This window comes from Oncorhynchus keta, chromosome 24 (genome assembly GCF_023373465.1).
Source record: "Oncorhynchus keta strain PuntledgeMale-10-30-2019 chromosome 24, Oket_V2, whole genome shotgun sequence".
NCBI classification, from domain to species: Eukaryota; Metazoa; Chordata; class Actinopteri; order Salmoniformes; family Salmonidae; genus Oncorhynchus; species Oncorhynchus keta.
This window is the reverse complement of record NC_068444.1, coordinates 38,773,485-38,798,574: the sequence shown is the minus strand read 5'-3', so window position 1 is coordinate 38,798,574 and position 25,090 is coordinate 38,773,485. Positions and strand designations below refer to the sequence as shown.

The window sequence follows — 25,090 nt, the reverse complement described above, 5'->3', positions numbered from 1 at the left end:
TGTGAGGGGGGGGTACATCACGGGCAACCCCAGAGACAGAGTACGAAACTCTTGACAACTGCTGATCCTCCCTCATTGTCGAGTGATTCTACCACCGCAGATGAATAGCGACTGCTGCACCTGAGCATTCACCACCCAGCTCTCATGGATCCAGATTTCTCTGTTCAGTCTCGGACTAGTGTGCCATACATACTCTCCGTTGTGTATTTTTCCCCAAGTTATTGGACATATGTCAAAATGTGTGTGAATGTGTGCACACATCAGGAAGAAGGGTGGAGCATCAGTCTGCAACCAAACTGCTGGTGTGCCATTACAAAACATTTCCACATTTGTTGAAACTATTCTGCCTTATTTCCTTTCAAAGTTATTAATAGAATTAAAATAAAAAGCTAAACTCAAGTCAATGACTGCTACAAAATCAAAATCAAGGTTTTTATTTGAACATTTTACACATTACAATTATGTACAAAAGACAAAAATAAAATTATAAAACAAAATAAACCTGTATAGTCCCAAGACCATTTACAAATAGTCCAAAAAGCCTTTACAAAAATATATTACACAGATTGGCATTTCAGTAACTCGGGACAAACAATGAGATTTACAACTGGGCACTTGAAGATACTCAATAAAGGGCTAAAGCCTGACTTCTGTGGCTGAAAGGACCAGTGCAAGATATCCTTAACTTACTTGAGCGGTAAATTCCCTTTAAAAAATGCAAACAAATTAATAACATTTTATAATTGCAGCATATACATATTTCAAAGCAACACTGATATTAGTAGACTTAAAAATGACAAACTATTGACAAAATGTACAAGTTTACATTCTTCCGTTGTTCGTAAGAACATGGTAGAACCTGGGCCCATATCCACAAAGCATTTGAGGAGTTGATCTAGGATCTGTCCATATGATCTTATTCATTATGATCCAAAAGGACAAACTGATCTTAGATCAGTACTTCTACTCTGATATGCTTTGTGGATATGGGCCCTGGTTTCACCATGAGCGACAAGGGCTCAACACACATGAATTCAGTTGTCAACACATATAGCGCATGTATAAATAGACTGAGTAAATGTACTTGAAACATTCCTTAACCAATAAAATCTTGTCTGACGTAGTAAAGCACAGAATCGCATCCATATTTTCCTCCCCTATTTAGGAGCCCAATGCTACTTTGAGATTATTCTGTCAAATGAAAGCAGTTTTGCAAATGTAATAAATTATTAGTGGTTGGGTGATAGTCCTTCGAAAGTCAGGCACCAGTAGCCATGCTTCAGATTCAGACCTGTGGTCACTGTTAGAGCCTCTGTCCTGGTGGGATGAGTCAGTGCACAGATAAAGTTTGTGGATCAAGCATATTTACGTGTGCGCATAATTGGCTCCAGTCATCTGCAGAACATTAAAATGTAGACAGGGTGGTCTGATCTGTGCCATCAGTTGACACTGGGCTGACCGTGCACTCTGATGCGGTACAGGCAGGTGTACTCCGGGTGACCCCAGTTGGACAGCACTCGAACCTCAATGATCTGATAGGCTTTATCATTCTCCTCCTGTGGATAGATAGCAGAAGACGCTCAATTTAGACTCAAGCCATGTAAGAAGTATCAAGACCTAAAACTTTCCAAGTCACCATATCTAATCATACTAGAGATAAATGCCATGTGGACTACTAACATAATATTTTCCACTGGCCAATCAAGCCCCTTGAGGTAGTGTTGAAGTGTACTTACGGTGACAGGATAAGTCTGAAGCGCATCTTCATCATCCTGGTAGGTGTAGCTGCCCAGTAACTTACCCTCCTCCTGGTACTCATCATCCAGACCCTGGAAACAAGAGTACACAGTTAGAAAACAGCAGAGCCCCTTAGCAATAAAATGTGTCAATCAGTAGTGCCTCACCAGAGTTCACTCACAGTAAATGCGTGTGTGACTGACTTGAGTGTCTACTAGGTTTGCTTCCGAATGGCTGAGACAGTAATAGCCGACATGAATGTTAATTGGGTAAGCAGGGTAGTTGAGGTTTGCATGGCTTACATAGACTGTAAACTGGCGCGGGGCGCTGCTGATGGTGCCTGTTGGCGAAAGGGATTTGGGGATGTGCTCCAATGAGAAGGCAGAGGGCACGATCCTCATGGAGAGACGAATCACCAGGTAACCATGAGAACCCTGAAACGCCCAGCAGTTCCCTGGATGGACGTCAGGCTGCAGTGTAAGATAGAGCTCAAGATTAAACCAGGTTATGGATGGACTACTTTTGAAAAGGTCTTCCAAGGCAGTATCAGGAACGGAAACCCAATGTAATGAATCTAGTAAATCACGAAGAGATCATAACTCAGATTCGTCTCATGTGGTGCGATGACTTGATTCGTACCTGTATGGCCACACGAGGAGACTGGGAGAAGTACCAGAGCGGGAGGCCAAACAGACTCATCAGTGCAGTCTTTGTCTCGTACGTCTCAGAGCAGCGAGTGCTCAGGATGCTGCCGCCTGTAGACACAGAAAAAAAACACAGCCATTGATAGCTCATGTCACTTTCATGACTGTACACAATGTCAACCACACCCATTTTACAACGAGGGCAATTTTAAAGCCAGTCATACCAGGAACTACTGTACAAAGTACAAACAGATCATTCAAATAATAGGCAGTAGATGATTCATTGTTTGTATCTATTTTTTTAAAGCCTAGTCGCCACGCCCCATCACAACAACTGAAACTTTACCGCCAGACTCCAGAGCATAGTCTACCAGGCCGGTCCGATCCTGGGAGTAGAGTTTCAGAGCATTCTTCACCATCAGCTGTACATGCTGGAGGAGGAAGAAAGGAAAATAGTGGTTGGGTGAGGAAATAGAATAGTGCAGACGATCACATTGCATGAAATCATTTTCAAATCCAAAACATTCAATCTTAACTTTTTGGGTGACCCAACCAAATTCACTGAAACAAGAGTTAGAGCAGTCAATGAAAGTCTAAGAAGCGGTAGATCGGTTCTATGTGCGCCATTTAAATGCTTTGTTCTTAAGTTTAGTTTTTGCGTCTTTTACACCAGCTTTAAAACAGCTGAAAATATAACCTTTTTGTTTATAGAAAATATATTTCACAGCAGTTTAGATGGTACAATGCTTCTGTACACCAGGGATCATCAACTAAATTCAGCCACGGGTCGATTATTTTCTCAAGCGGATGGTCCGGGGGCCAGAACATAATTACAAATCATTTCTAGACTGCAAATTGACCTTAAGCCCACATTTAAAATATATTTGACTAAAACATAAGCATTTCAAACCTTGCTTACATATGTATATGATCACGTTGCGCTCTATAACGCATGGAAATACTTAGGTTGGCCAGATAAAAACGGCCACCCGTGGTCCGCTAGTTGACGAACACTTCTTTACACTATACTTGTTAATTTAGTCCAACTGAAATTAGGCAAACTCTTCAAATTTTAGCAACCGGGAAATGCTTTAGCGATTTTTTAACAAAAAAAAATTGATCAATTAAAACTACACAAATGTTCTTTCGTCACAAAATTCCCCAAACCAAACCTACCTCCTCAGACATCCCGGCCCCTGCAGCACCAACAGTGTGCATCACAGTCTGAGTGACTGTCTCAGTGCTGTGCGTCTCCTGCCTGGCCCTGCTCTTCTCCAGCTGCAGGGTCACGTTCTGCAGGATGCTGAGCTCCAGGGAGTTCAGAGAGGCGTGCACATCAACCCCGCTTACATAGCGCTCAGAGAGCCACTGCAGCAGGGACTCTGGGAGCTCATTTTCTCTGTTTTGGGAATCGCCGACCTGCTCGCTGCGAGAGAACAGGGCCCGCAGTTCCGTCCTCACCTGGGCTGACACTTGCTCAGACACCTGCCACGACCACACAGTGAGACAGACACCATCAGACAGAGGTCAACAGAGAGGATTTATATAAAGAACTCCAGCAAAATCATCTCAGTACTAAATAATAGAGTGTCTGTACAGGACCAGCTAATCAAAGGAATGGGAGAGGCCATCTGGAAAGGTACACAGGGCTCGACATTAAACTCTCGTCAGCAAGTACATTTTAAAAATAATTGTTGGACAAGCAGATTATAGGATTTAAATTGTCCGAATGAACATGTCAAAAAAACAAATGATTTGTACAAAACCGGATGCAATGTTTTGCTCACGGTACTCCCTCTCAAATTTTGTACACAAATTTTTTTTACATCCCTGTTAGTGAGCATTTCTCCTTTACAAAGACAATCCATCCACCTAATAGGTGTGGCATATCAAGAAGTTGATTAAACAGCATGATCATTACACAGGTGCAGTGTGCTGGGGACAATAAAAGGCCACTCTAAAATGTGCAGTTATTACACCCAACCGGCCTCACAACAGGAGCTTCACGTTCCTTGGTGTCCACATAACCAACAAACTATCATGGTTTAAACACACCAAGAAAGTCATGAAGAGGTCAAGAGACTGAAAAGATTTGGCATGGGTCCCCAGATCCTCAAAAAGTTCTACAGCATTCTGACCGGTTGAATCACCGTCTGGTATGGCAACTGCTCGGCATCCGACCACAAGGCGCTACAGAGGGTCATTTACACTGCTGCTACTCTGTTTATTATCTACACAGAGTCACTTTATCCCTACATACATATACAAATTACCACGACTAACCTGTACACCCCCGCACATTGACTCAGTACCGGTACCCCCTGTATGGCCTCATTATTGTTATTTTATTGTGTTACTTAAACTTTTTTTAAAGTAAAGTTTTACTTTATAAATATTTTCATAACTATATTTTCTTAAAACTGCATTGTTGGATAAGGGCTTGTAAGTAAACATTTCACTGTAAGGTCTACATGTGGTAGTCGGCACAGACCACATGTAACCACGCCAGCACAGGACCTACACATCTGGCTTCTCCACCTGCAAGATATGAGACCAGCAACCTGGACAGCTGATGAAACTAAGGAGTATTTCTGTCTGTAATAAAGCCCTTTTGTGGGGGGGGGGACTTGTTCTGATTGGCTGGGCCTGGCTCCGAGTGGGTGGGCCTATGCCCTTCCAGGCACACCCATGGCTGCACCCCTGCCCAGTCAGGTGAAATCCATAGAAAATTGATTGATTTCCTTATATGAACGGAGTCAAAAAAAAAAGTTGCATGTTGCGTTTATATTTTTGTTCAGTACAGTTAGCTACCACCCACACCGTAGCCATTTGATCCCTGGGTCATTGAATGAGGGAATTATTTCACAAGTATTTGGTTGTAACATGTATTTTTATTTTTAAACAGGACCTTGATAAACTGACTGGTATGTTTGAGCAGGGATGGATCAAAAGCCTGCACACCCAGTAGCTCGCCAGATGGAAGGTTGACAGCCCACGTGTTTTATACAGTAGCCTGTCAGTGCAGTGTTTTAATTTGTGGAGAGTTAAGTGCCTTGCTCAAGGCCACAACAGCAGGAGATATACCACATTGGATAAGAGACCAGCAGCCTTCCATTGTCAATACCAGTGATAATAATGTGATTACCAGTGATAGGATTATTTTTGTCAAGTGGTTACAACCCAATTCTCAGTCACCTTTTTGGCCTATGGTGTTACAAACCAAGTGACTTGAGCTTTTGGACATGTTAAAAAAAAGGTAATGTCAAGCCCTGGTACAATGCATGCACAGTACAGAGCAAGCTACTCACCGTTTCATGGAGTGTGTCCAGGCGGTCACACATGCCCTGGCATCCCATCACCCCCTGCAGGTCCTGCCTAATGCCCCCCAGCGTCGCCTCTAGAAGTTGCACCTCCGCCAGCAAGGCATCACGGGACTCGCTGTCCACACCCACACTGAAAGAGCACACATTGTCACGAGGAGGAATATTCAACACCACTCATGATTTTATTGAATTATTACAATCCAAAAGGGTTAAGTGCTGAACTCACTTGACTTGCACAGGAACTGGTGGCAGTGCAGGTGTAGCACTGGAAGTCTCTGCTTGCCTCCTCTGCACCTCCTGAAGACATAAAAGCAACATAACATGGATATATGACAAATACTTTTTAATAGAGCTTCTACAGTAAAGTGCATAGAATTGAGTATAGGCTCGGAGTCTGTACCTCTGTCTTGGCAGTCAGTGTCTGCAGCAGCACCTCTAGCTGAGCCAGACGAGACTCTTGGCCCTGCTGCTGCACCACATACTGCTCTCCAATCTCCTGACTCTGAATAACACAGGAAGAGTAGCTGAATGAGCATACAGAGGCTAAAAAAAAAGTAATAAAGCTAACCAAGTAAGCGTACCGAATTGTATACTTGTTTACTTTTCATTACAAGCTAAATTAATATACTGGATAATCTCACCAGCTCTCTCCGCAGTGCTGCATCCTTCTCCATCCCTCTCTTCAGCAGAAGGAGTCTCTCCTCCAGAAGGCCAGATACCCACAGCCCCATGCTGTCCTTGTCCGTCTGGGTGTCCAGCTGCTCTCGTACAGACTGGTAGAGACTCAGCACCTCCCTGTGCTGGTTTTCCTGCCTTCGGCCCCCTCGCTCCACCTTCTCCCACAGTTGGGCCAGCCTATGCTCCAACCGGGCTAGGCGCTCAGAGTCCACAGACACCAGCACACTGCCTGGCTGCTCTCATACATGGGAGGATAGAGGTCAGCTAACTGTGCAACTAGCCTCATCCATAGAATTAGATGGTCTTACGCAAGATGACAATCATAAATGGTGAATGAATACGAGCATCAATATCACTTCAACCTGTGAGACAGCTGGTGGTGGTTGAGCCATGATGGACTGGCTGTCTTTGGTTGGTTCCAGAGGGGTCTGACTGAAGGAGTAGGCCGTCCTCCACTCAGTGATGTTAATGGCAGGCAACACAGACAGCAGGCTGGACGGGCCCCAGTGCCACAGAGCTGGGAGAACCCAGAGGAGGATAAATGAGACAGAAAAAGGTGTCTGCAGTGGAATGCGGTTGAAATATGTCAGAATAAGTGACTGCACAGTACTACGGAATATGGATAACCAGCAGCAGGGCTTCGGGGTGGACAGCAAGAGCGGTGCTACTCACCCAGGAGGACAAGGAGGAATGGGAGAAGAATCAGCAGGAGTTTGAGGAGCTTGGGAAGGCACCTATGAAAAACAGGAACACCCTTGTTAGTGTGATCACATGTATCCCATCCACAAGCCTCGGGTGTTACTCCAGCAGCCCCAAGAGACTCACCGTGTCAAGACGAAGATGTTGAGGAGTGACATGACTGTGGCCAGATGATACCATCCAGTCCCCAGCCACCAGAAAGCCCCGGTCGCTGACTTCCCTGAACACACGATAAAAGAAAGCCATGGAGAGCAGATTAGTGGAAGTTCTTCAGGAGGTGGGAGGGGGTAGAGGTACTTCCACACAGCACTAAAGATAAGGTAAGAGGGGGTACATTCACCAGATGAGGTAAGAGGCAAGGAGATAAAGTGCAGGTTACGGAGTTAGTTACAGACAGGGTCGATAGAGCAACAGTGTTCTTCTCTGTCAGCGTGGATGCAGAGTGCAGCAGAGTTTTTTTTTTAGGGCGAGCCCATCTTTCGTTTAACCACAGTACTCCATCACACTCCTGTTGACAAATTGCTCCCATTCTTGGAACAGATTTTAAAATCTAAATTCCCGCTCAGAGGGACAGAAGCAGCAGACAGATGGGGAAGCACTTCTGCAGACAGGCGTTGTAGTTTCCTAGCCTAACTCAGCAAATTCGAATGATGAAAGGCAAATTAAATGGAACAGGTAAGAATGAGTCCCAGTATTTTGTAAGAGCCTGCAGCACCTGTTAAACCGCAAGGTTAGATTGCACTCCAAGCCACCATTCTAATAGGTTTTAAAAAGGTAGAAAGACACAAGCTAGCCATGGGGAGACTAGAACTAGGAGGAAACATGCAGGCCAAGCAGAGGTTTATCCGGAGGTTGAGAGGCTGGTTAAACACGGTAAGAGTGTGGAGTTATTTGAAACATGGTAAAATGGTGACCTGGGGACACAGCTGCCAACCAGAGAACAGACAGCATCCTCATCGCGGACCGCACAGCTGAGCCTGCCTTCTGCCCCGCCCACAACACACTGGAGCCTGGGGACCAACCAAGTAACAAAAAACAAGGGACTAAAAAGGTTGAACTGGATTCATTCATTTCAAGTGTATGAGGATAGGCCAGAGTTTGATCGCTTAATAGGTAACCTGAGTAAGCAGTGGCAAGCCACAGTTCCCCCAACACATGGTGTGACCGGCAGACCCGTGATGAGGATTGGACAATGCGTGTCTCCACGCGCTGCTTCCCTTTGCAGTCGTCACCTGTTATCGTAAGCAGTGTGGATGAGCAGCAAAAGCGTAAAAGAACGCATTACATTGTTTTGAGAGACTAAAGAAAATTATAAAAACATCAGAAGGGCTGACATTTCTGCTAACAAAGAAATCTAACAAAAGTAAATGACAGATGTGTATAGCCACAAAGATAGAGTGAAAGGCTAAGAGGAAGCTCACTTTACATCCCTGGGTTGCCCAGTGACAGAAGCACTCAGCTACAGCACAAGATGTAGGCTACTCACTAACCACACCAATCACCAAATGTTAGTCCATTCTAGACCTTTAAAAAAAATACACATGTCAAAGTCAACAAAAATGTCAAAGTCAGTTACACTTACAAAGAGCACCATTCAGAGTCATGAGTTTCCCCTCAGTCCCCAACTCATTTACATTCATGCTTCCGCAGTAGCTGGAGTGAGCTACAACCAATAAGAAAGAAATCAAATTAAACACCTAAATAGACAAACTTCAAACATCCCTCTTTCCCTTCACCGGAGCTGAGGAACATAGTGAGTCGAGAGCATTTGCATGTCACCAGGGCAACAGCTAAAGCAGCCCATTTGTTTGGAAGAGAAACAGAGGGTGAAATCTATGTGGTCAAAGTGAAAACACCAGAATATAAAAAGGTAGTGTAATGTAAAAAGGAGTGAAAGGTGTAGGCAGGATAAACTGTGGTAGTGTCAGCCTCTCTCCCCCTGGAAAAAGAGAGAAAAGAAAGAGGGAGAAGAGTCAGAAGCAGGTGACAAGGAGTGAGAGTTCAGGTTAATCAGTGAAAGCCACCATGATCATTCACACAGCATCTGCAACCTCCAGAGTCAGTGCAAGTTGAGTAGTGCAGGAGGAAAAGACTCATTCACCATTATCTATTCAAAAACAGAGTGAAAGCAAGAGTGAAATGTAGAATTGGTGCACTGCAAGCAGCAAGATTCCTGAAATCAAGTGTCAAGTATTGACCCACGCAAATCACACACACAACACCCGCCTTGTGGAAGCCCAGATGCCACAAAAAAATGGGTTAGCCTCTAAAAACAAAAAGCAGTGGAATACCTCCATTAACCACTTTTCTGCCCACACTGCCAGTCTTCAGCACAGCAGCCTGTATGAGCAGTCTCACTAAACACACAGTGAAGGCAGCTGCCCTCCTGCTATGGTTCAGACAGGCGTCTAAAGCTGACCACAGGACACCTAAAGAGAAAGAGCGTATTTTTTTATTTTATTTAATAAAGGAACGACCCAGATGACATGATTATGTTAAGCTTCAGCAACATGCTTTATCAGATTTATTGGCAGCCTGCACAAGCCACTGTTAGAGTGCAGGAAAAAGTTGAGCCCCCCCATCTAAAACAGTGAATTATCTGATAGTCATCATTCATAGCACAAAAAAGTGGGAAGCTGCCAGGCAGATGTATGAGGAATAGAGAGGAAATGTTGGCGCTGTAAAGACATCAAGAGGCAGAGCCGGCGCAGAGCCTGATACCTGTGCCCTCTTTACGTGACCTCAGCAGCACACTCTGTAAGAGCAGTGAGAAGACGGACGCCACAGAGGCTGCTGCCCTCCTGCTCACACGCACACAGGTGTCCGAGAAGGACACCAGCACACCTGAATCAAATCAACTTAGTTCAAAATGCACTTTACAAAATAATGTCAACATGTTAAGAAAACTAACCGAAACTCCAAAACTCACGCATCTACACTATGATATTCCTTCAAAACGAAAATGGGAAGGCAAAACTCCCACTCCCAAGTACAACGCACGTTTTAAGGACATACACGTTATAGTACTTCTGTGGCTGCCTCACTCACCCGTCCTGTGCTTGCGGCTTTTGTCCCTGGCGTAGATGGTGGAGAAAGGTGAGGCGGCGGGGGCTGTCAGGGCCTGCTTGTTGGTGGCAGAGCGGGCTGCAGTTGAGGAGTGCTTGGAATAGGCCGTGAGCACGTCATTTCTGTCCAGGTAGATTGTGCGGTCCTTACAGAAGCTTCCATTGACCATGGAGGTCTGGGTCTGTGCAGAGTTAATGTCTCCGTTGGCCTCACACATACTGTCTGTCATGGTCCGCTCTAAGAAACACAGATTTGATCATTATTATTATTTTTTTTTTTAAATCACCCATTGTAAAGGAATCCATTCAAGACACAGGCTGATGTTGCATACAGTACAAGTAACTGATTGATAAGTTCCTTTTAAAAATTACCTTTGAGTTCAGAGTCTTCATCCAAGCCCCAGAAGCCTTCAACAAGCGTGCGCTCCTGGATACATGACTTGTCCAGCATGGAGGAGAGCAGGGAGGCGTCGCTGGCGGCCACACTGTGCAGGCTGCTATTGTGCTGCTGGGAGCCATGCTGGCTCTTAAGGGGCGTGGTGAGGAGCAGAGACTGGGAGCAGGAGACAGAGTGCTGCTGAGACCTCCTACTCTTCAACGCTCTGGGAGAGAACAGACGGTCAGATGAGACATAGAAAACCTTGGATGTAACATTTTCTGGGCCCAAATCAATTGAAGGAACCACAGGGCGACCTACAACATAGCTTACTTGGAATCTCTGCGACTGGCTCCTCCTGCACTGAAGGAGGCGCTGTGGTACATGTGGTTGAGAGAAGAGTCCAAGCTGTCGTCGCCATAGAGACCAGTGGTGGAGTGCAGACGCAGGCTCCGCCGAGACATCCTGGGAGACTCTAAGACGGGCGTGATCCTGTGCTCCTTCTCAAAGTCCAGGGCTGTTGTAGAGTAGCTGGAGCTGAGCAACACAAGGAAGAGAAGATTTGAGGAATGCATTAGATTAGAATAAAAAACAAACAAGTCGCAGTCTCTAATCAGTGATTCAATCGATTGACAATGCCCTTCGGTTTTCATTGTCCTTGGTGTCTTGAAAAGGGCACTTAAATGTACTACCTTATTATGTAGCCTATACATCACACATAAATATTAAAGTAGAGCCTATGATCCAACTTCCTTTACAGTTAATATACAAAAACAAGGAAGGTGCAATTGGTCCCCAATGGCAGAAAACATTGTACTGTCAGCACAATGATTAAACTGAGGCAGCCATTTTATTCCCCTGTCCAGTGTCGAACAGTATACCAAAATTCCTGTACACTAGAACATGGAAAAACAGTTTGGTACTTGAATTTGTTACTTTCAGTACTTCTGTAAATTGTGTGTCGCAGCCAATGTCCCCCACGGAACGCACTGTGCCTCCTCCACTCAATGCAAGCATGCAATCGGAGTCTGGGCTGCATCATGTTAGCTCCCTCATGCTGCACAGAACGTTAATTAACACACATGAATATTTGTGACAATACACGTAACATTTTTTTGAAACTGAGAAAACAAAATGTTCATACAGGCTAGAACACTTAACCATGCAAGACGATACCGGTAGCTTCCAGCTAGGCTAACTTTCCTCGCTAGCATCATGAAGTTACTAGCATAAATTCACTACCCTAGTACCTTTGTGAAACGCAAAATATGCTGATTGCCACCAAAAACATTAATTCACTTAAAATCTCACTTCTTTCCCTCTCCCCCAAAGGGCTCCAACAGGCTGCACCCCTCTTCGCTTGTGAATGAAATCATTACAGGTTAAGAGATTCTGCACACTTTTATAAAATAAGCTACTTCTATGCAAATGTTGTTCAGTACAATAAAATAAGTCCCACGGAAGTGAAACAGATTCATGGGGCGTCAGCCAAAACAAGCTCAATAAGTCAACGCATGCACACTCCTACTGAATATGAAGTCACCTGCATTGTGAATAGACCGAGGCTACATCTTCATATGCCCAGTTTATCAAATGGAGATGTACCATTCCAATAAATGAATGCCATTATGTGAAGTAGTGACATTGGTAAAACAGTCAAATTGATTGTGTAATTGGTTTATTAATGCATACATGGCTGTCACGTGAAATATTTTACTAAAAAGATGCCCAACGATTGAACAGAGGAGTAGCTGGATCAAGTACCATTCTCTGACTTCGGATAATATGCCTTGGTATCAAGTATAAACATCAACTTTTTTCCCCAATTACATTTTATTCAACATTCTGGCTTGTAGCATTTGTTCAGATGATATGTTCCAAACAAAACGGCATCATCTCAGACTGTAACCAGGTTGGCATCAGTCCAATTTATTAGGAAATGCCCAACTTAACCTTGCAAAAAATTTAAAAAATTAAGCAAACTGCTGCCATCTCTCAAGGAACAACTGTCCGGCATTCACATTATTGGACTTTGGAACCTTTTCAAAATCTGTACTTGCGACAGATATGATCATAAGGCTAACTGAAGTCCAAGTAGGGAATAGCTAGCACAGTGTAACAACTTTCCAAAACAATGCATGACAGGCTATTATAGCCTGAATCCTAATCCCTATGAAAACACACACACACAACCTTCAAGGTGAGCACATAGCAAGCAGGGTCACTCCAATCTAAACATAGCCAAGTGCACACACACACACAAAGAAGGTAATGAAACAGAAATGAGGATACACACAGGTCTGTCCAACCCCAGCTCTCCAGAGTCCACCCCTCGTCACCGTCGCTCATACCAGGGACATAAACATCATGAACACCCACACAGACACTCCACACACTATCCTGCGAGCCAGGAGAGCTCAGGCAACGTAACACTACTTCACTTACTGTATGTAGCCTCGGCTACACTTCACTTCCTGTAGCCAGGGACAGACGAGCCACTTACCTACTCAACAACCCCCCCCCCCTCCCTCGGTGAAACAATGACACCAATCCTTACATTATGCATTTTAAACTGGCAAGGGAGGTCAGTTCTTAGTGCAACTGACTATACAAAAGGAGGAAGAGAAGGGAGACCTGCTACAAAAGAGACATGAGTCCCTGAACTTTTCTATAAACTAATGTTGGTAATCCATAAACAAAGGACTAGCGGGGCTCTTTCCTACATAACAATAAACTCACCCTGCCCTCTGGTTCTCCCACTGAGTCTTCCGTCACTCTCTAAAATCGGGGGTAGGGAACTAGATTTAGCTACAGGCCGATATTTGGCAGAGCGGATAGTCAGGGGCTGGAACATAATTATAAGTTGTACACTGCAAATTGACCACAACTAAGCCCAAAAAGAGATGATTTTAGAAAATAACAATTTCATACCTTGATTACATTGAGACACGATCACATATTTACATTTTAGTCATTTAGCAGACTCTTACCCAGAGCAACTTACAGAAGCAATTAGGGTTAAGTGCCTTGCTCAAGGGCACAGATTTTTCACCTAGTTGTCTCATGGATTCGAACCAGCGACCTTTTGTTTACTAACCCAATGCTCTTAACCACTACCTGTCTGTATGAGTCTTTATTTGTGGGAATACTTGGCTAACAGATTTCCTAAATGAAACCCGTTTTTAGCTGAATTCCTGGTGATTTGCCATGTTTTTACCAAAAACAAACATTTTACAAAATCAATGTCATATTTTTGTGCAAAAAACCTTGGAGTCAATTTAAAACAATTTAATTTTTAAATTTTTTTAAAAAACACTTGTGGGACAGTTTTGGACCACCAGTTGCTAACGCCTGAGCTAAATAAAGCCTCTCCAGGATTACACAGGGCCTTGGCAGAGCCAATTATGTGCTTTCCTCTGCCTGGCCTGCTGCTCTTCCTGCTAGTGTGCTCTAGGCCCTTGCGTGGGACAGCGGTGTGTCCTCAGCAGAGATCCCGGGCAGTCCCACCCCAATTCCCAGGCTGGGGTCTGGGCAAGGGGAGCCAGGCCCAGGACAGCTTCAGTGAGACCAGGCTAATGGGTGCAGCAGTCGCGCTTCCTCTCACTCACACACAAAAGGACAAGACAGGAGTCTATCACGGTTCTTACCAATCTGCTGGTTTGTTTCAGTTCAGACAAAACTATCACGACATGAGACTTAATTCCAAAACATACAGTGGTAAGTCTATACTAGGTAAAGCTCCGCCTTATCTCAGTTCACAATAACACCCACCCGTAGCACATGTTCCAGCAGGTATATCTCACTGATCAAAGCCAACATCTGGCCACCTTTCCTTCCAGTTCCCTGCTGCCAGTAACTGGAACGAATTGCAAAAATAAATAAATAAATATCACTGAAGTCTGAGACTTATTTCTCTCAACTTTAAACATCTGCTATCTGAGCAGCTAACCGATAGCTGCAGCTGTACAATCGTCCATCTTTAAATAGCCCACCCAATCTACCTACCTGATCCCCATACTGTTTTTATTTTTACTTTTCTGCTCTTTTGTACACCAGTATCTCTACTTGCACATCATAATCTGCTCATTTATCACTCCAGTGTTAATCTGCTAAATTGTAATTATTCACCTATTTATTGCCTACCTCATGACTTTCTTTTTTTAATACGGTGTCATTGACTTGTTTGTGTTATTGGCTTGTTTATTGTTTACTCCATGTGTAACTCTGTTGTCTGTGTCACACTGCTTTGCTTTATCTTGGTCAGGTCGCAGTTGCAAATGAGAACTTGTTCTCAGCTAGCCTACCTGGTTAAATAGAGGTGAAATAAATCAAATTTTTAAAAAGAATCAATGGCAACAGAAAGAGGAATTTCTATGTAGACAGAACTCAATACAATCCTTGATTGTCTATCACCATCTTAGTGTTAATCAATAGTCCATTAAGGCCAACTCCAGGAAATCTGACTGTCAAATCTTTCCCTCTTGACCGACAACATCTCACAAATTGTCACACTCCAGCCACCCAAGCAGAGCGAACAGTCTGACTACAGCACAGCAAGCGGTACAGAAGCGCCAAGTCTGGGAACAAAAGGCACCTGAACAGCTTCTACCACCAAGCCTTAAGACTGCTGAACAGTTAATCAAATGGCTACTCAGACCATTTACATTGACCCCTTTTATTAATTTAATTGTTTTGCACCGACTCCCTTACTTCACTGACACACTGCTACTCTGTTTACAATATATCCTGATTGCCTAGTCACTGATACACCGTGGTGCAAAATACTTCAGTAAAAATACTTTAAGGTACCCCCAAAAATGTTGTAGTATCTGCACTTTACAACCCTATATTTGACAACTTTATTACATCCCTAATGAAAAACATACTTTGCATTTTCCCTGACTCCCAAAGGTACAAGCTACATTTTGAATGCTTAGCAGGACAGGAAAAAAAAAATGGTCCTATTCACACACTCAAGAGAAGATCCCTGGTCATCCCTACTGCCTCTAATCTGTCACATTTACTAAACACAAAATGCTTGGTTTGTAGATGTTGAAATGTGCCCCTGGCTATCCACAATTGTATTAAATATATTTAAAAAATGTAAAAAGCCATCTGGTTTGCTTAATAAGGAGTTAAATGATTTACACTTGTACTTTTAGTACTGAAGTATATATTAGCGATTACATTTACTTTTGATAGTTTTAGACTTCTACTCAAGTAGTATTTTACTGGGTGACTTTCACTGGAGTAATTTTCTATTAAAGGTATGTTGACTTTTCCTCTAGTATGAGAATTGGGTACCTTTCCAGCACTGAATGTGTATACTGTATTACCCCGTACCCCTGACTCAGTACTGCTACTCCTTGTATATTGCGTCATGTTTATTGTGTTACTATTTCCTTTTTATTTAACTCTGCATTGTTGGGGATGGGCTCGTAACTAAGCATTAACCTGTAAATAATATGCCCATTGTATTCAGCACATGACCAATACATTTTGATCTGACAAGCTCCATCCTGATTAAGACTGCAAACTATCGTGTTTCATGAGCAGGGATCAGCAAACATGATAAGATAAGTCAGAGATCTTTGCTTATCACTTTCTTACAGAAACGCAGATCTATGCTGAATCAAGCAAGCCTCGCTACACTCGCATTAACATCTGCTAACCATGTGTATGTGACAAATAAAAAAACATTGATTTGAAGCTACACGCCTAAGTACACATCTGGAGACTAACTATTTGCTCAAGAGTTGTGCAGCCAGGTTAATCAATCAAGCCAAACACTGACCAGCCATTTACAGCCAATCCCACAATAAAATGTAGAAGTCTATGTCTAGAAGGAAAAGACACTAGAACCCGTTGCTACACAGACAGTATAATTTCCTTACTATTTGTCAGACTAGGGAGCAGCAGATTATCACTGAACCTGGTCACTGAAATATTCCCAACAATTTCCCTCCCTCTCACTATGACTTTTAGTTTGGGCATACAACAGCATTACCCCCTAGAACTACTGTCTGTGGTATGTAGGTCTGACCCATTTAGTCAACTGGTCGATTGTGTGGTCAATAAGCTACTGGTCGACCGAGATTGCTTTAGGTCGGGCAGTAGCAATTGTTTTAAAAATAAAAACAAAAACAGTACCACTCAAAAGTTGACACCTACTCATTCAAGGGTTTTTCCTTTTTTTTTTTTTTTTTTTTTTAAACTATTTTTCAACATTGTAGGATAGTGAAATCATCAAAACTATAAAAAAACAGTAACCAAAAAGTAGTGTTAAATCAAAATATATTTTAGATTCTTCAAAGCAGCCACCCTTTGCCTTGACTGCTTTGCACACTTGGCATTCTCTCAAGCAGCTTCATGAGTTAGTCAACTAGATTGCATTTCAATTAACAGGTGTGCCTTGTTAAGTTACATTTATTTTGTTAATGCATTAGAGCCAATCAGTGTTGTGACAAGGTAGGGGTGGTATACAGAAGATGGTATTTTACCAAATAGGGCTAAGTCCAAGAATATCTCAAATAAGCAAAGAGAAACAACAGTCCATTACTTGAAGACATGAAGGTCAGTCAATCTGGAAAACTTCAAGACATTTCAATGAGTCTTCAAGTGCAGTCGCAAATACCATCAAGCACTATGAAACTGGCTCTCATGAGCCACATGAGCCACACATTTTCTTACGTTACAGCCTTATTCTAAAATTGCTTAAATAATTTCCCAATAATGTAGTTCAGAAATTTTTGCTAATATGTACATTTCTAAAAAAAAAAATTAAAAAAAGAAGAATTTAAGTATTGGTATTTTAGTAGGATCCACATTAGCTGTTGCAAAAGCAGCAGTTACTCTTCCTGGGGTCCACACAAAACATCAATAGACAAGAACAGCTCAAGGACAGAATGACAAACTCAGCAAAAAAAACAAACGTGCTCACTGTCATCCCTGTTTATTTTCAGCAAACGTGTAAATATTTCTATGAACATAAGATTCAAAAGGAACTGAACAAGTTCCACAGACATGTGGCTAACAGAAATTGAATATTATGTCCCTTAACGGGGGGAGACAGTCAATATCTGATGTGGCCACCAGCTGCGTTAAGTACCGCACCAGATTTGCCAGTTCTTGCGGTGAGATGTTACCCCCTCTTCCAACAAGGCACTTGCAAGTTACCAGACATTTCGGGGGGGTACAGCCCCAGCCCTCACCCTCCGATCCGACAGGTCCCAGTGTAATGCTCGTTCCGTCAACGATAAATGCAAATCAGACCATCACCCCCGGTGAGACAAAACCACAACTCTGCGAAGAGTACTTTTTGCCAGTCCTGTCTGGTCCAGCGACAGTGGGTTTGTGCCCATAGGCGACATTGTTGAAGCTGATGTCTGGTGAGGACCTGCCTTACAACAGGTCTACAAGCCCTCAGTCCAGCCTCTCTCAGCCTATTGCGGACAGTCTGAGCACTGGAGGAGGGATTGTGTGTTCCTGGTGTAACAATGTTCTTGCCATCCTGTACCTGTCCAGCAGGTGTGATGTTCAGATATACCGATCCTGAGCAGGTGTTGTTACACGTGGTCTGCCACTGCGAGGACGATTAGCTCTCCGTCCTGTCTCACTGTAGCGCTGTCTTAAGAGTCTTGCAGTACGGACATCGCAAATTATTGCCCTGGCCACATCTGCAGTCCTCATGCCTCCTTGCAGCATGTCTAAGGCACGTTCACGCAGAATAAATGCAGTGAGATAAACCATAAACAATTGATGAACATGCACCTGCGGATCGGTCCTTAAGACACTAACAGCTTACAGATGGTAGGCAATTAAGGTCACAGTTATGAAAACTGTCTTGAGGACCGTTCCGCAGGTGCATGTTCATTAATTGTTTATAGTTCATTGAACAAGCATGGAAAACAGTGTTTAAAGCCTTTACAATGAAGATCTGAATTTTTGGATTTTTACAAATTATCTTTGAAAGACCGGGTCCGTCACTCAGTACTTTGTTGAAGCACCTTTGGCAGCCTCGAGTCTTCTGGGTATGACACGACAAGCTTGGCACACCTGTATTTGGGGAGTTTCTTCCAGTCTTCTATGCAGATCCTCTCAAGCTCGGTCAGGTTGGATGGGGGTGTGTCACTGCACAGCTATTTTCAGATCTCTGGAGATGTTCAAATCGGGTTTAAGTCCTGGCTCTGGCTGGGCCACTCAAGGACATTCAGAAACTTTTCCCGAAGTCACGCTTGCATTGTATTGGCTGTGTGCTTAGGGTAGTTGTCCTGATGGAAGGGGTAAGTAAGAGTTCCAGAGAGCTCTGGAGCAGGTTTTCATCAAGGATCTTCGTACTTTGCGCTGTAGAAATTGTAGAAACATTTAAGGATGAGCAATGGAAACAGGATGCACCGGAGCTTTAATTTCAAGTCTCATAGCAAAGGGTATGAATACTAAATAAGGTAATTCTGTTACTTTATTTAATTACATTTGCCAAAAATTCTAAAAATATATGTTTTCACTTTGTCATTATGGGGCAGTGTGTGCAGATTGAGGGGGAAATAATTGTATCAATTTTAGAATAAGGCTGTAACGTAACAAAATGTGGAAAAAGGGTCATAATATTCCCCGAATGGAGTAAAGCATCCTTGTATAACCACAGTCGAGCTGTAGGCCTAAGAGCACATCCAGTTTAGCCTTAATACTGTAACTTACTTAGGCCTATATTTCAACACTTCTATAGGCTACTGTAGCAATCATTCATTTGTTGATGTCATCACAGCATGAGTCATTCATGATTTGAAATGCAATCAACCATTTTTGTTTTAAAATACAATAAAGCAAGCCTTGTATAATTAGCTTAGCACATGGGCTTTTTAGGTGAGCGCAGATGCCACCCTTGGATAAGCAGTGCCAACTTCTTCAATAGCGCAAAAATATTTGCTTGTCCAGTTCCAGAGTGCCCCTCGAAGGCCGCTGTGAGAGAGACGTCTCTGCTGCGCTCCAATGTTTAGTAAAAAAACTAAATCATGTAGCAGATATAAAATATGGTAGAAAGAGTATGTGGCCTTTCCTGTAGCCTACAGGCTGGAGATAAAATGTATGACAATGTAACAAGACGGACACTTTTTACATCACGCACGTTTCTCAATTTCAAATCAGCTAACCTAAAAATGGCACTCTAGCAAAAAAAAAAATGACCCTTCATGTTAAGCAACAGATCATAAAAACAGGACAGGTCAAAGTAAAAATGGACCATTTGGAACGTACAATTAACTGTTGTCCAGGAGTGTCACCCCATTGTCATGATCAGTGGTTTTAACCATATTTGACAAGCTCATGAAACACAAAATACTTTTGCATTTCCCGCTGTGTAAACACATTGCAAATAGGCTTGCGATAACTCCTGAGAGCATAAATAGCCAAATTGATTTGTCACAGGAATCAGGACTAATAAAGCCAATGCAATGGCCTGTTTTACAAAACGGTGGGCCTACCACATGGATGGGAATGCCTAAAAATCCATTTCAGGCTGACATGGTAGGCTACACCCTAGTAAGCATAAGCCGACATCTTTTTTTTTTTACCTGTCTGGAAGTCATTTTACAAACGGTAGGCCTTCCACATAGATAGGCATTCAGAAAAATTCAATTTCAGGCAACACCTCAGTAAGCACGGACCATGGCAGACTTATTTTTTTGAAGCAGTTGCGGACCGGCCTTGATTGCCACATACATTGTCTATGTACTAGACCAAATATTGATGTTTATAAATTGGAACAGCCTTGAGTTGGTCCGAATAGACATCTATAAAATTACTTATTTTCAGCTTTCATAAACCAAAAAATGAGCCCGATTTCAATATCTAAAATACATATTTGCAACATCAGGGAAATAACTTGAAAATTAACCCAACGTCAGGAAAACATGTATTTTATTAGTCTTTTTTCAATGTCATTTTGCTTACTGGGGCTATTCTAGTTTTGCGGAGACAGAATTTTTTTGTCTTGACTATGACAGCAGAACGGCAGACGGCTATAGTTCAAGCCCTTGTTTGCCCTATTCGGACGTGTGTCGGATATGTGTTTTTATTTTTTTTACCCCCTTTTTCGTGGTATCATCGCTACAACTCCCGTACGGGCTCGGGAGAAACGAAGGTTGAAAGTCATGCGTTGCGATACACAACCCAACCAAGCCGCACTGCTTCTTAACACATCCTCCCGGTCGCGGCTGGTTAAGGCAGAGTCTGGGCGCGAACCCAGTCTCTGGAGGCACAGCTGGCGCTGCAGTACTGCGCCCTTAACCACTGCGCCACCCGGGAGGCCTCGGACGGGATAAGTTTTAATGTGGAATGCAATTATGTGCACAAAACCACCACATCTGTAATTTTAGTCCCGTCCGAATCTGCCATGTCAGTAATTTTTAAATGGCAGAATAACTTAGTTTTTTTGCCAACTCCAATGTCCTCTGATAATACTAGTTCCATGCGAATTGACATCCCTGTGTTTTAAGAGAAATGTTGGCATTTGACAAGTGTTTCTCTCAGTTTGTGCAAGAAAACAATAACTAATTCTATAAATGTAACTAAGTGCTGCATATAAACTATATGAACGGCCTACATGTAGCCTATCAACTTTCACAATGAATGATTGTTTATGTTTTGGCGTATGAAGGGAATAATGCCAAATGCATCAGTATCCCCTCCATTTAACGCATCCCTTGCTGTTAATAGATTGCAAAGCAGCTGCATACAACGGACCTAAATGTTTGGAAATGTTAAGATGAGAATGATCAATAGCCTTAAAATTGCTTCGCAAGTGCAATTGCACGGTTTAGCTCACATCTGAAGGCTGCGGAGTATTTACGATGTACTACGCTAAAATAACACTTCCTCAATTCAAATATTATGCCAACACTTTAGGAAATATGGTATGGTTTAGAAACCAGCTAGTGTGGCCCTATCACCTGGACATGTTGAAATACTATCTTCACAACTAGAATAAAAACCTCCAGGCTTCCTTCATAACTTTCAATTTACAAAAAAAATACAAAAATTTAAACTACATGGGGCAGTTTGAGAAACTAATCCAGTCCGAATCCTCTTCTGGAATAATAAATCACATAACCAACATTCTCTAGTAATACTACTCCCGTGCGAATGGGTCTTTGGTCACGTGCACACATGTGTCAGGTAAAGAGAGCCAGGGTTGAGGGAATGTTTCTCCTTAACAAGACACATAGGATGTGCCAATATAAACCTTTAAAAAAATAAAAAAGAGATTTTAAAACTGACCAAATCAAAAGTTGGGGACAGCCCTAGTAGTATGTAAATCTACCATTTAGAGGCAAGTGAAATTAAAACCTTTCCGTTTTATTAGCTAAGTTAGACCAAACGCAACTGCAAAGAACAGAGAAAATATATAGGAGCACTTGTCTACCAGGCTTGTGTGTTCTAAGAGCAGATGGTGAAATAAAATGGCTAATATTGTCACATCACGTGCAACAGCTCCAACATCTACACCCTCTCTCTGAGTCACACATAACAGACACACCCAGTCAAAGAACAAACCAGTGGGTCTGTGACACATATCCGCTTTGCACTTCTCTTTTTCAGAAAGGGGAACATTGCCAAATACACGTGGAGAGGTTCCATAATACTATATAAAACACGGCTCAGAATGAGAGCTGGAATCTATGAATAAAATCATTCAACTACCCTAAATCGTGACATTTATTTTGTGAGAAGGCAAAATTTAGCCAGAAAGTGCAATCCTGGAAAACCACCTTGGGCCACAGTTACTCAAATAACATTTCAAATCAAAATTAACATCTGAGAAACATATGCATGCAAGTCCTACCAGTGTAATTTGTTGAAACAAGCCCTTGGTCAAAGCAAAGTCATCTAGGGTATTTGACACAAAAAAAGCCCATTTATGCTCACCATCGACGAAACCAGTGGTTTCCAAACTGTGGGGCTCTACCCGCTCGACCCCCCCCAAAAAATAAAATACTCAGTCCAGCTTTAAAAAAGTAATCTTTTTTTTTTTTAAACACTCTTGAAAGTTGTAATAGAATGCACAAGGTGCACTTTTCAAAATTGAGTAGTGTATCATCAATTTGTCATTGCATACCTTAGAGCTATTTATAACTTTGGCTCAACTAGCGCATATCAGCTAACGTTTTGTTATTTAAGTGTAACCCATAGATATTGTTGCCACTTAAATAGCACATGAATACACATTAGACATGGCAAAATGTATTGAATTGCAAGAAAAATAGCTTTAAAACTGAAAAATGTTCTTAGCACACCATGACAAAATGTGTAGAATTATAGGAAATAAGCTTTAACCTGGAATTCTTTCAACCAATAAGAGGGGTGTGAACAGTTTGTCATGAACAGTGCTATAGAAAAAGACATGAAGGCACAAGCTGTTCCAATGCTGGAAGGGGGGCCACAAGTGAAGAGGTTTTGGAACCCCTCCTTTAAAATGGAAAGTTATTGAAATCATTCAGGACATCCATCCCTCTTTCAGGGCCTTGAGACTGGCAGCTTTGCATGCACACTCACCTGTGAGAGTAGGTATAGCCAGTGTTCCCTGGGGGTGGGGCACGTGAGTTCACTTTTGAATGGTCCATGCCTGTCCAGCCTCCAATTGTTCTCAGTAATGAGACTGCAAGAGCCAAACCATGAGACTTTTACAACCCAGTAGTACATATTCACCCCATCAATTCAAACAATACTATGAGCTCCTAACTAACACATGTAGCAGTTAAATTAGTAGAAGTAATGTTTTTAGGAGTAACTGCTTACCCCAAAACCAATTTCTGCTTAATAACTCGCCTCAGAAACTAGATATTTTGCTGCATCATGACAGGGTCCATTTTCTAATGGCACTTAAGTATATGGCTGTGCAATAGTAGCCTTGGAGTTTACTCAAGTCACACCCAGACAGTGTGATGAGAGGGCTGGGTGGGACCTGTACTACTCGGAACCACAGACATCCGGAACACAGACCCATTTTAAAGACGTAAAAAGCAAGCCTCATCTTTACACGTACATAAACATCTCTCCATACAAAATAACATGAGAATATTTGTATAACTCTGCCCCAAAACGTTTTTTTTTTAAAAATGTTTTATCGTCACGTACACCGGATAATGCAGTTTAATGTGCCGTTTTACAGGGTCAGCCATAGTAGTTCGGCGCCCCTTGGAGCAAATTAGGGTTAAATCAATCCCTTGGTTTTTTTTCTGGCATCCTATCGGCTTGGGTATTCGAACCAAAGACCTTTCGGTTACTGGCTCTAACCGCTAGGCTACCTGCCGCCCAGGTAGGTACTGTTAACCTGTATGGCTATGAATGAAAAACAACTACTCTGAACTGTCACCCTATGTAAACTAGCCTAACTTCCATAGTCACATCTCATGTAGTGTAAACAAAGAAAAGGACTCAGACTGAATTTAGACAAGTATCAGTGAGATTCACAAACAGACTAATTACAGACAGAGTATGAAGTAAAGAGCAGCCTAGTTATCAAGCTGCTCTCAATTTGTATAGTCAAATACACCATTAACTTGCCTTTTGTAAATACAACTTGTAAATCCACAAAATAAGATCAGGAGAGCTGCAGCGAAAATTAGCTGACTTCATGCCGCATACAGACTCGTGAGTCACGGTGTAGAGCAGCCAGTGGGCGTAGGTGCACTGTTCTGCCTCAAACTTCCCAATATAAACAATATCCCTCAAAGTGTGGGCACGTTGCAGTAGGTACAAGAGTAAATGAGTCAGCTAACAACTACTAAAAACAAAATTATCCCTAGTCATTACAAATTCAGAATTCCAAAATGGCTTCCCCAACAAAGCGGGAGAAATAACTGCTCGTTGCTAGTACTAGTGTTGCTTGTTCTCTCATCCAGAATGGGCTACTCATGTACACACCGGTCTCTGCTACACACAATCATCTTTGTAAATTGTACAGGCAGGCAGAATGTCAAATGTCACTTCAGTAGCCTTTTCAAATTTGAACCAATCGGTGCACGGTTCAAAGGAGGCTGGGAGCCTCACCTCCAATTGTAATTTACAGTGGGCGGGATCCCGCGAAAAATGAACTGTCAAACTTCCAGACGTGACTTTGTTTTGGGATACATCCAGCGGTTTGCCAAATATTAATATTATATACTGTTCATGGACATGTCCGCTTACCTTAATGTCAATGTAGTTAGATGATTTACAAATACGGGTAAATGTTGTCACACGATGGACGAGCTACCGTTGACAGGTGACCGGTTAGTTTGCTAACGTTGACAGATGACCGGTGAGCTAACTCTTGTCGCAGTTTGACAGTAAATGTGTCTTGATAAGCACTCCAAAACCGTCCAAACACAACTCATCTCAGAATACTTACAAATAACATTTCATCTACAAAGGACTCTCAAAATAACCATGATAAAACCCGCACGAAAATGAAATATCACACGAGTACGAACGACAGTTCTCTCCTTCGCGGTCAACGGTGACGTGAACGCATATCTTCTTCTGTTTTATGCCGGCGGTAAACACACTTCACTGGTGCTTTACCGGCACCCT

General features: G+C 42.6%; 1 protein-coding gene across 13 annotated transcripts; it reads right to left on the bottom strand.

The window, feature by feature from the left end:
- Positions 1 to 418: 418 nt before the first annotated feature.
- Positions 419 to 25,027, bottom strand: LOC118357516 (SUN domain-containing protein 1-like). Of its 13 annotated transcripts, XM_035734690.2 has the most exons (23): positions 24,083 to 24,467; positions 23,072 to 23,174; positions 10,856 to 11,059; positions 10,519 to 10,748; positions 10,130 to 10,384; positions 9,803 to 9,925; positions 9,373 to 9,510; positions 8,664 to 8,744; positions 8,200 to 8,313; positions 7,996 to 8,091; positions 7,208 to 7,301; positions 7,055 to 7,116; positions 6,745 to 6,899; positions 6,346 to 6,615; positions 6,105 to 6,206; positions 5,931 to 6,001; positions 5,690 to 5,834; positions 3,558 to 3,866; positions 2,728 to 2,812; positions 2,377 to 2,492; positions 2,040 to 2,207; positions 1,737 to 1,829; positions 419 to 1,556 (listed from the first exon to the last, which is right to left on the bottom strand). In XM_035734690.2, the coding sequence occupies exons 2-23, from the start codon at positions 23,137 to 23,139 to the stop codon at positions 1,440 to 1,442; spliced, it is 3,096 nt and encodes a 1,031-aa protein (XP_035590583.2). In that variant the 5' UTR covers positions 23,140 to 23,174; positions 24,083 to 24,467; the 3' UTR covers positions 419 to 1,439. The 13 variants fall into 13 exon arrangements, with proteins under 13 accessions (XP_035590583.2, XP_035590580.2, XP_035590579.2 ...); XM_035734687.2 differs by lacking the exon at positions 24,083 to 24,467 and adding an exon at positions 24,707 to 25,027 and having other exon boundaries at positions 7,996 to 8,313; XM_035734686.2 differs by having other exon boundaries at positions 7,996 to 8,313; positions 24,083 to 24,468.
- Between the last annotated feature and the right edge of the window lie 63 nt (positions 25,028 to 25,090).

Excerpts from the sequence above, each read along its gene's own strand:
- LOC118357516 (XM_035734687.2), bottom strand. The coding sequence starts at position 23,139 with ATGGACCATTCAAAAGTGAACTCACGTGCCCCACCCCCAGGGAACACT. Across the intron at positions 9,511-9,802 it reads GTCACGTAAAGAGGGCACAG|GTGTCCTGTGGTCAGCTTTA; the intron begins GTATCAGGCTCT and ends CTTTCTCTTTAG. Across the intron at positions 5,835-5,930 it reads CCAGTTCCTGTGCAAGTCAA|TGTGGGTGTGGACAGCGAGT; the intron begins GTGAGTTCAGCA and ends GTGCTCTTTCAG.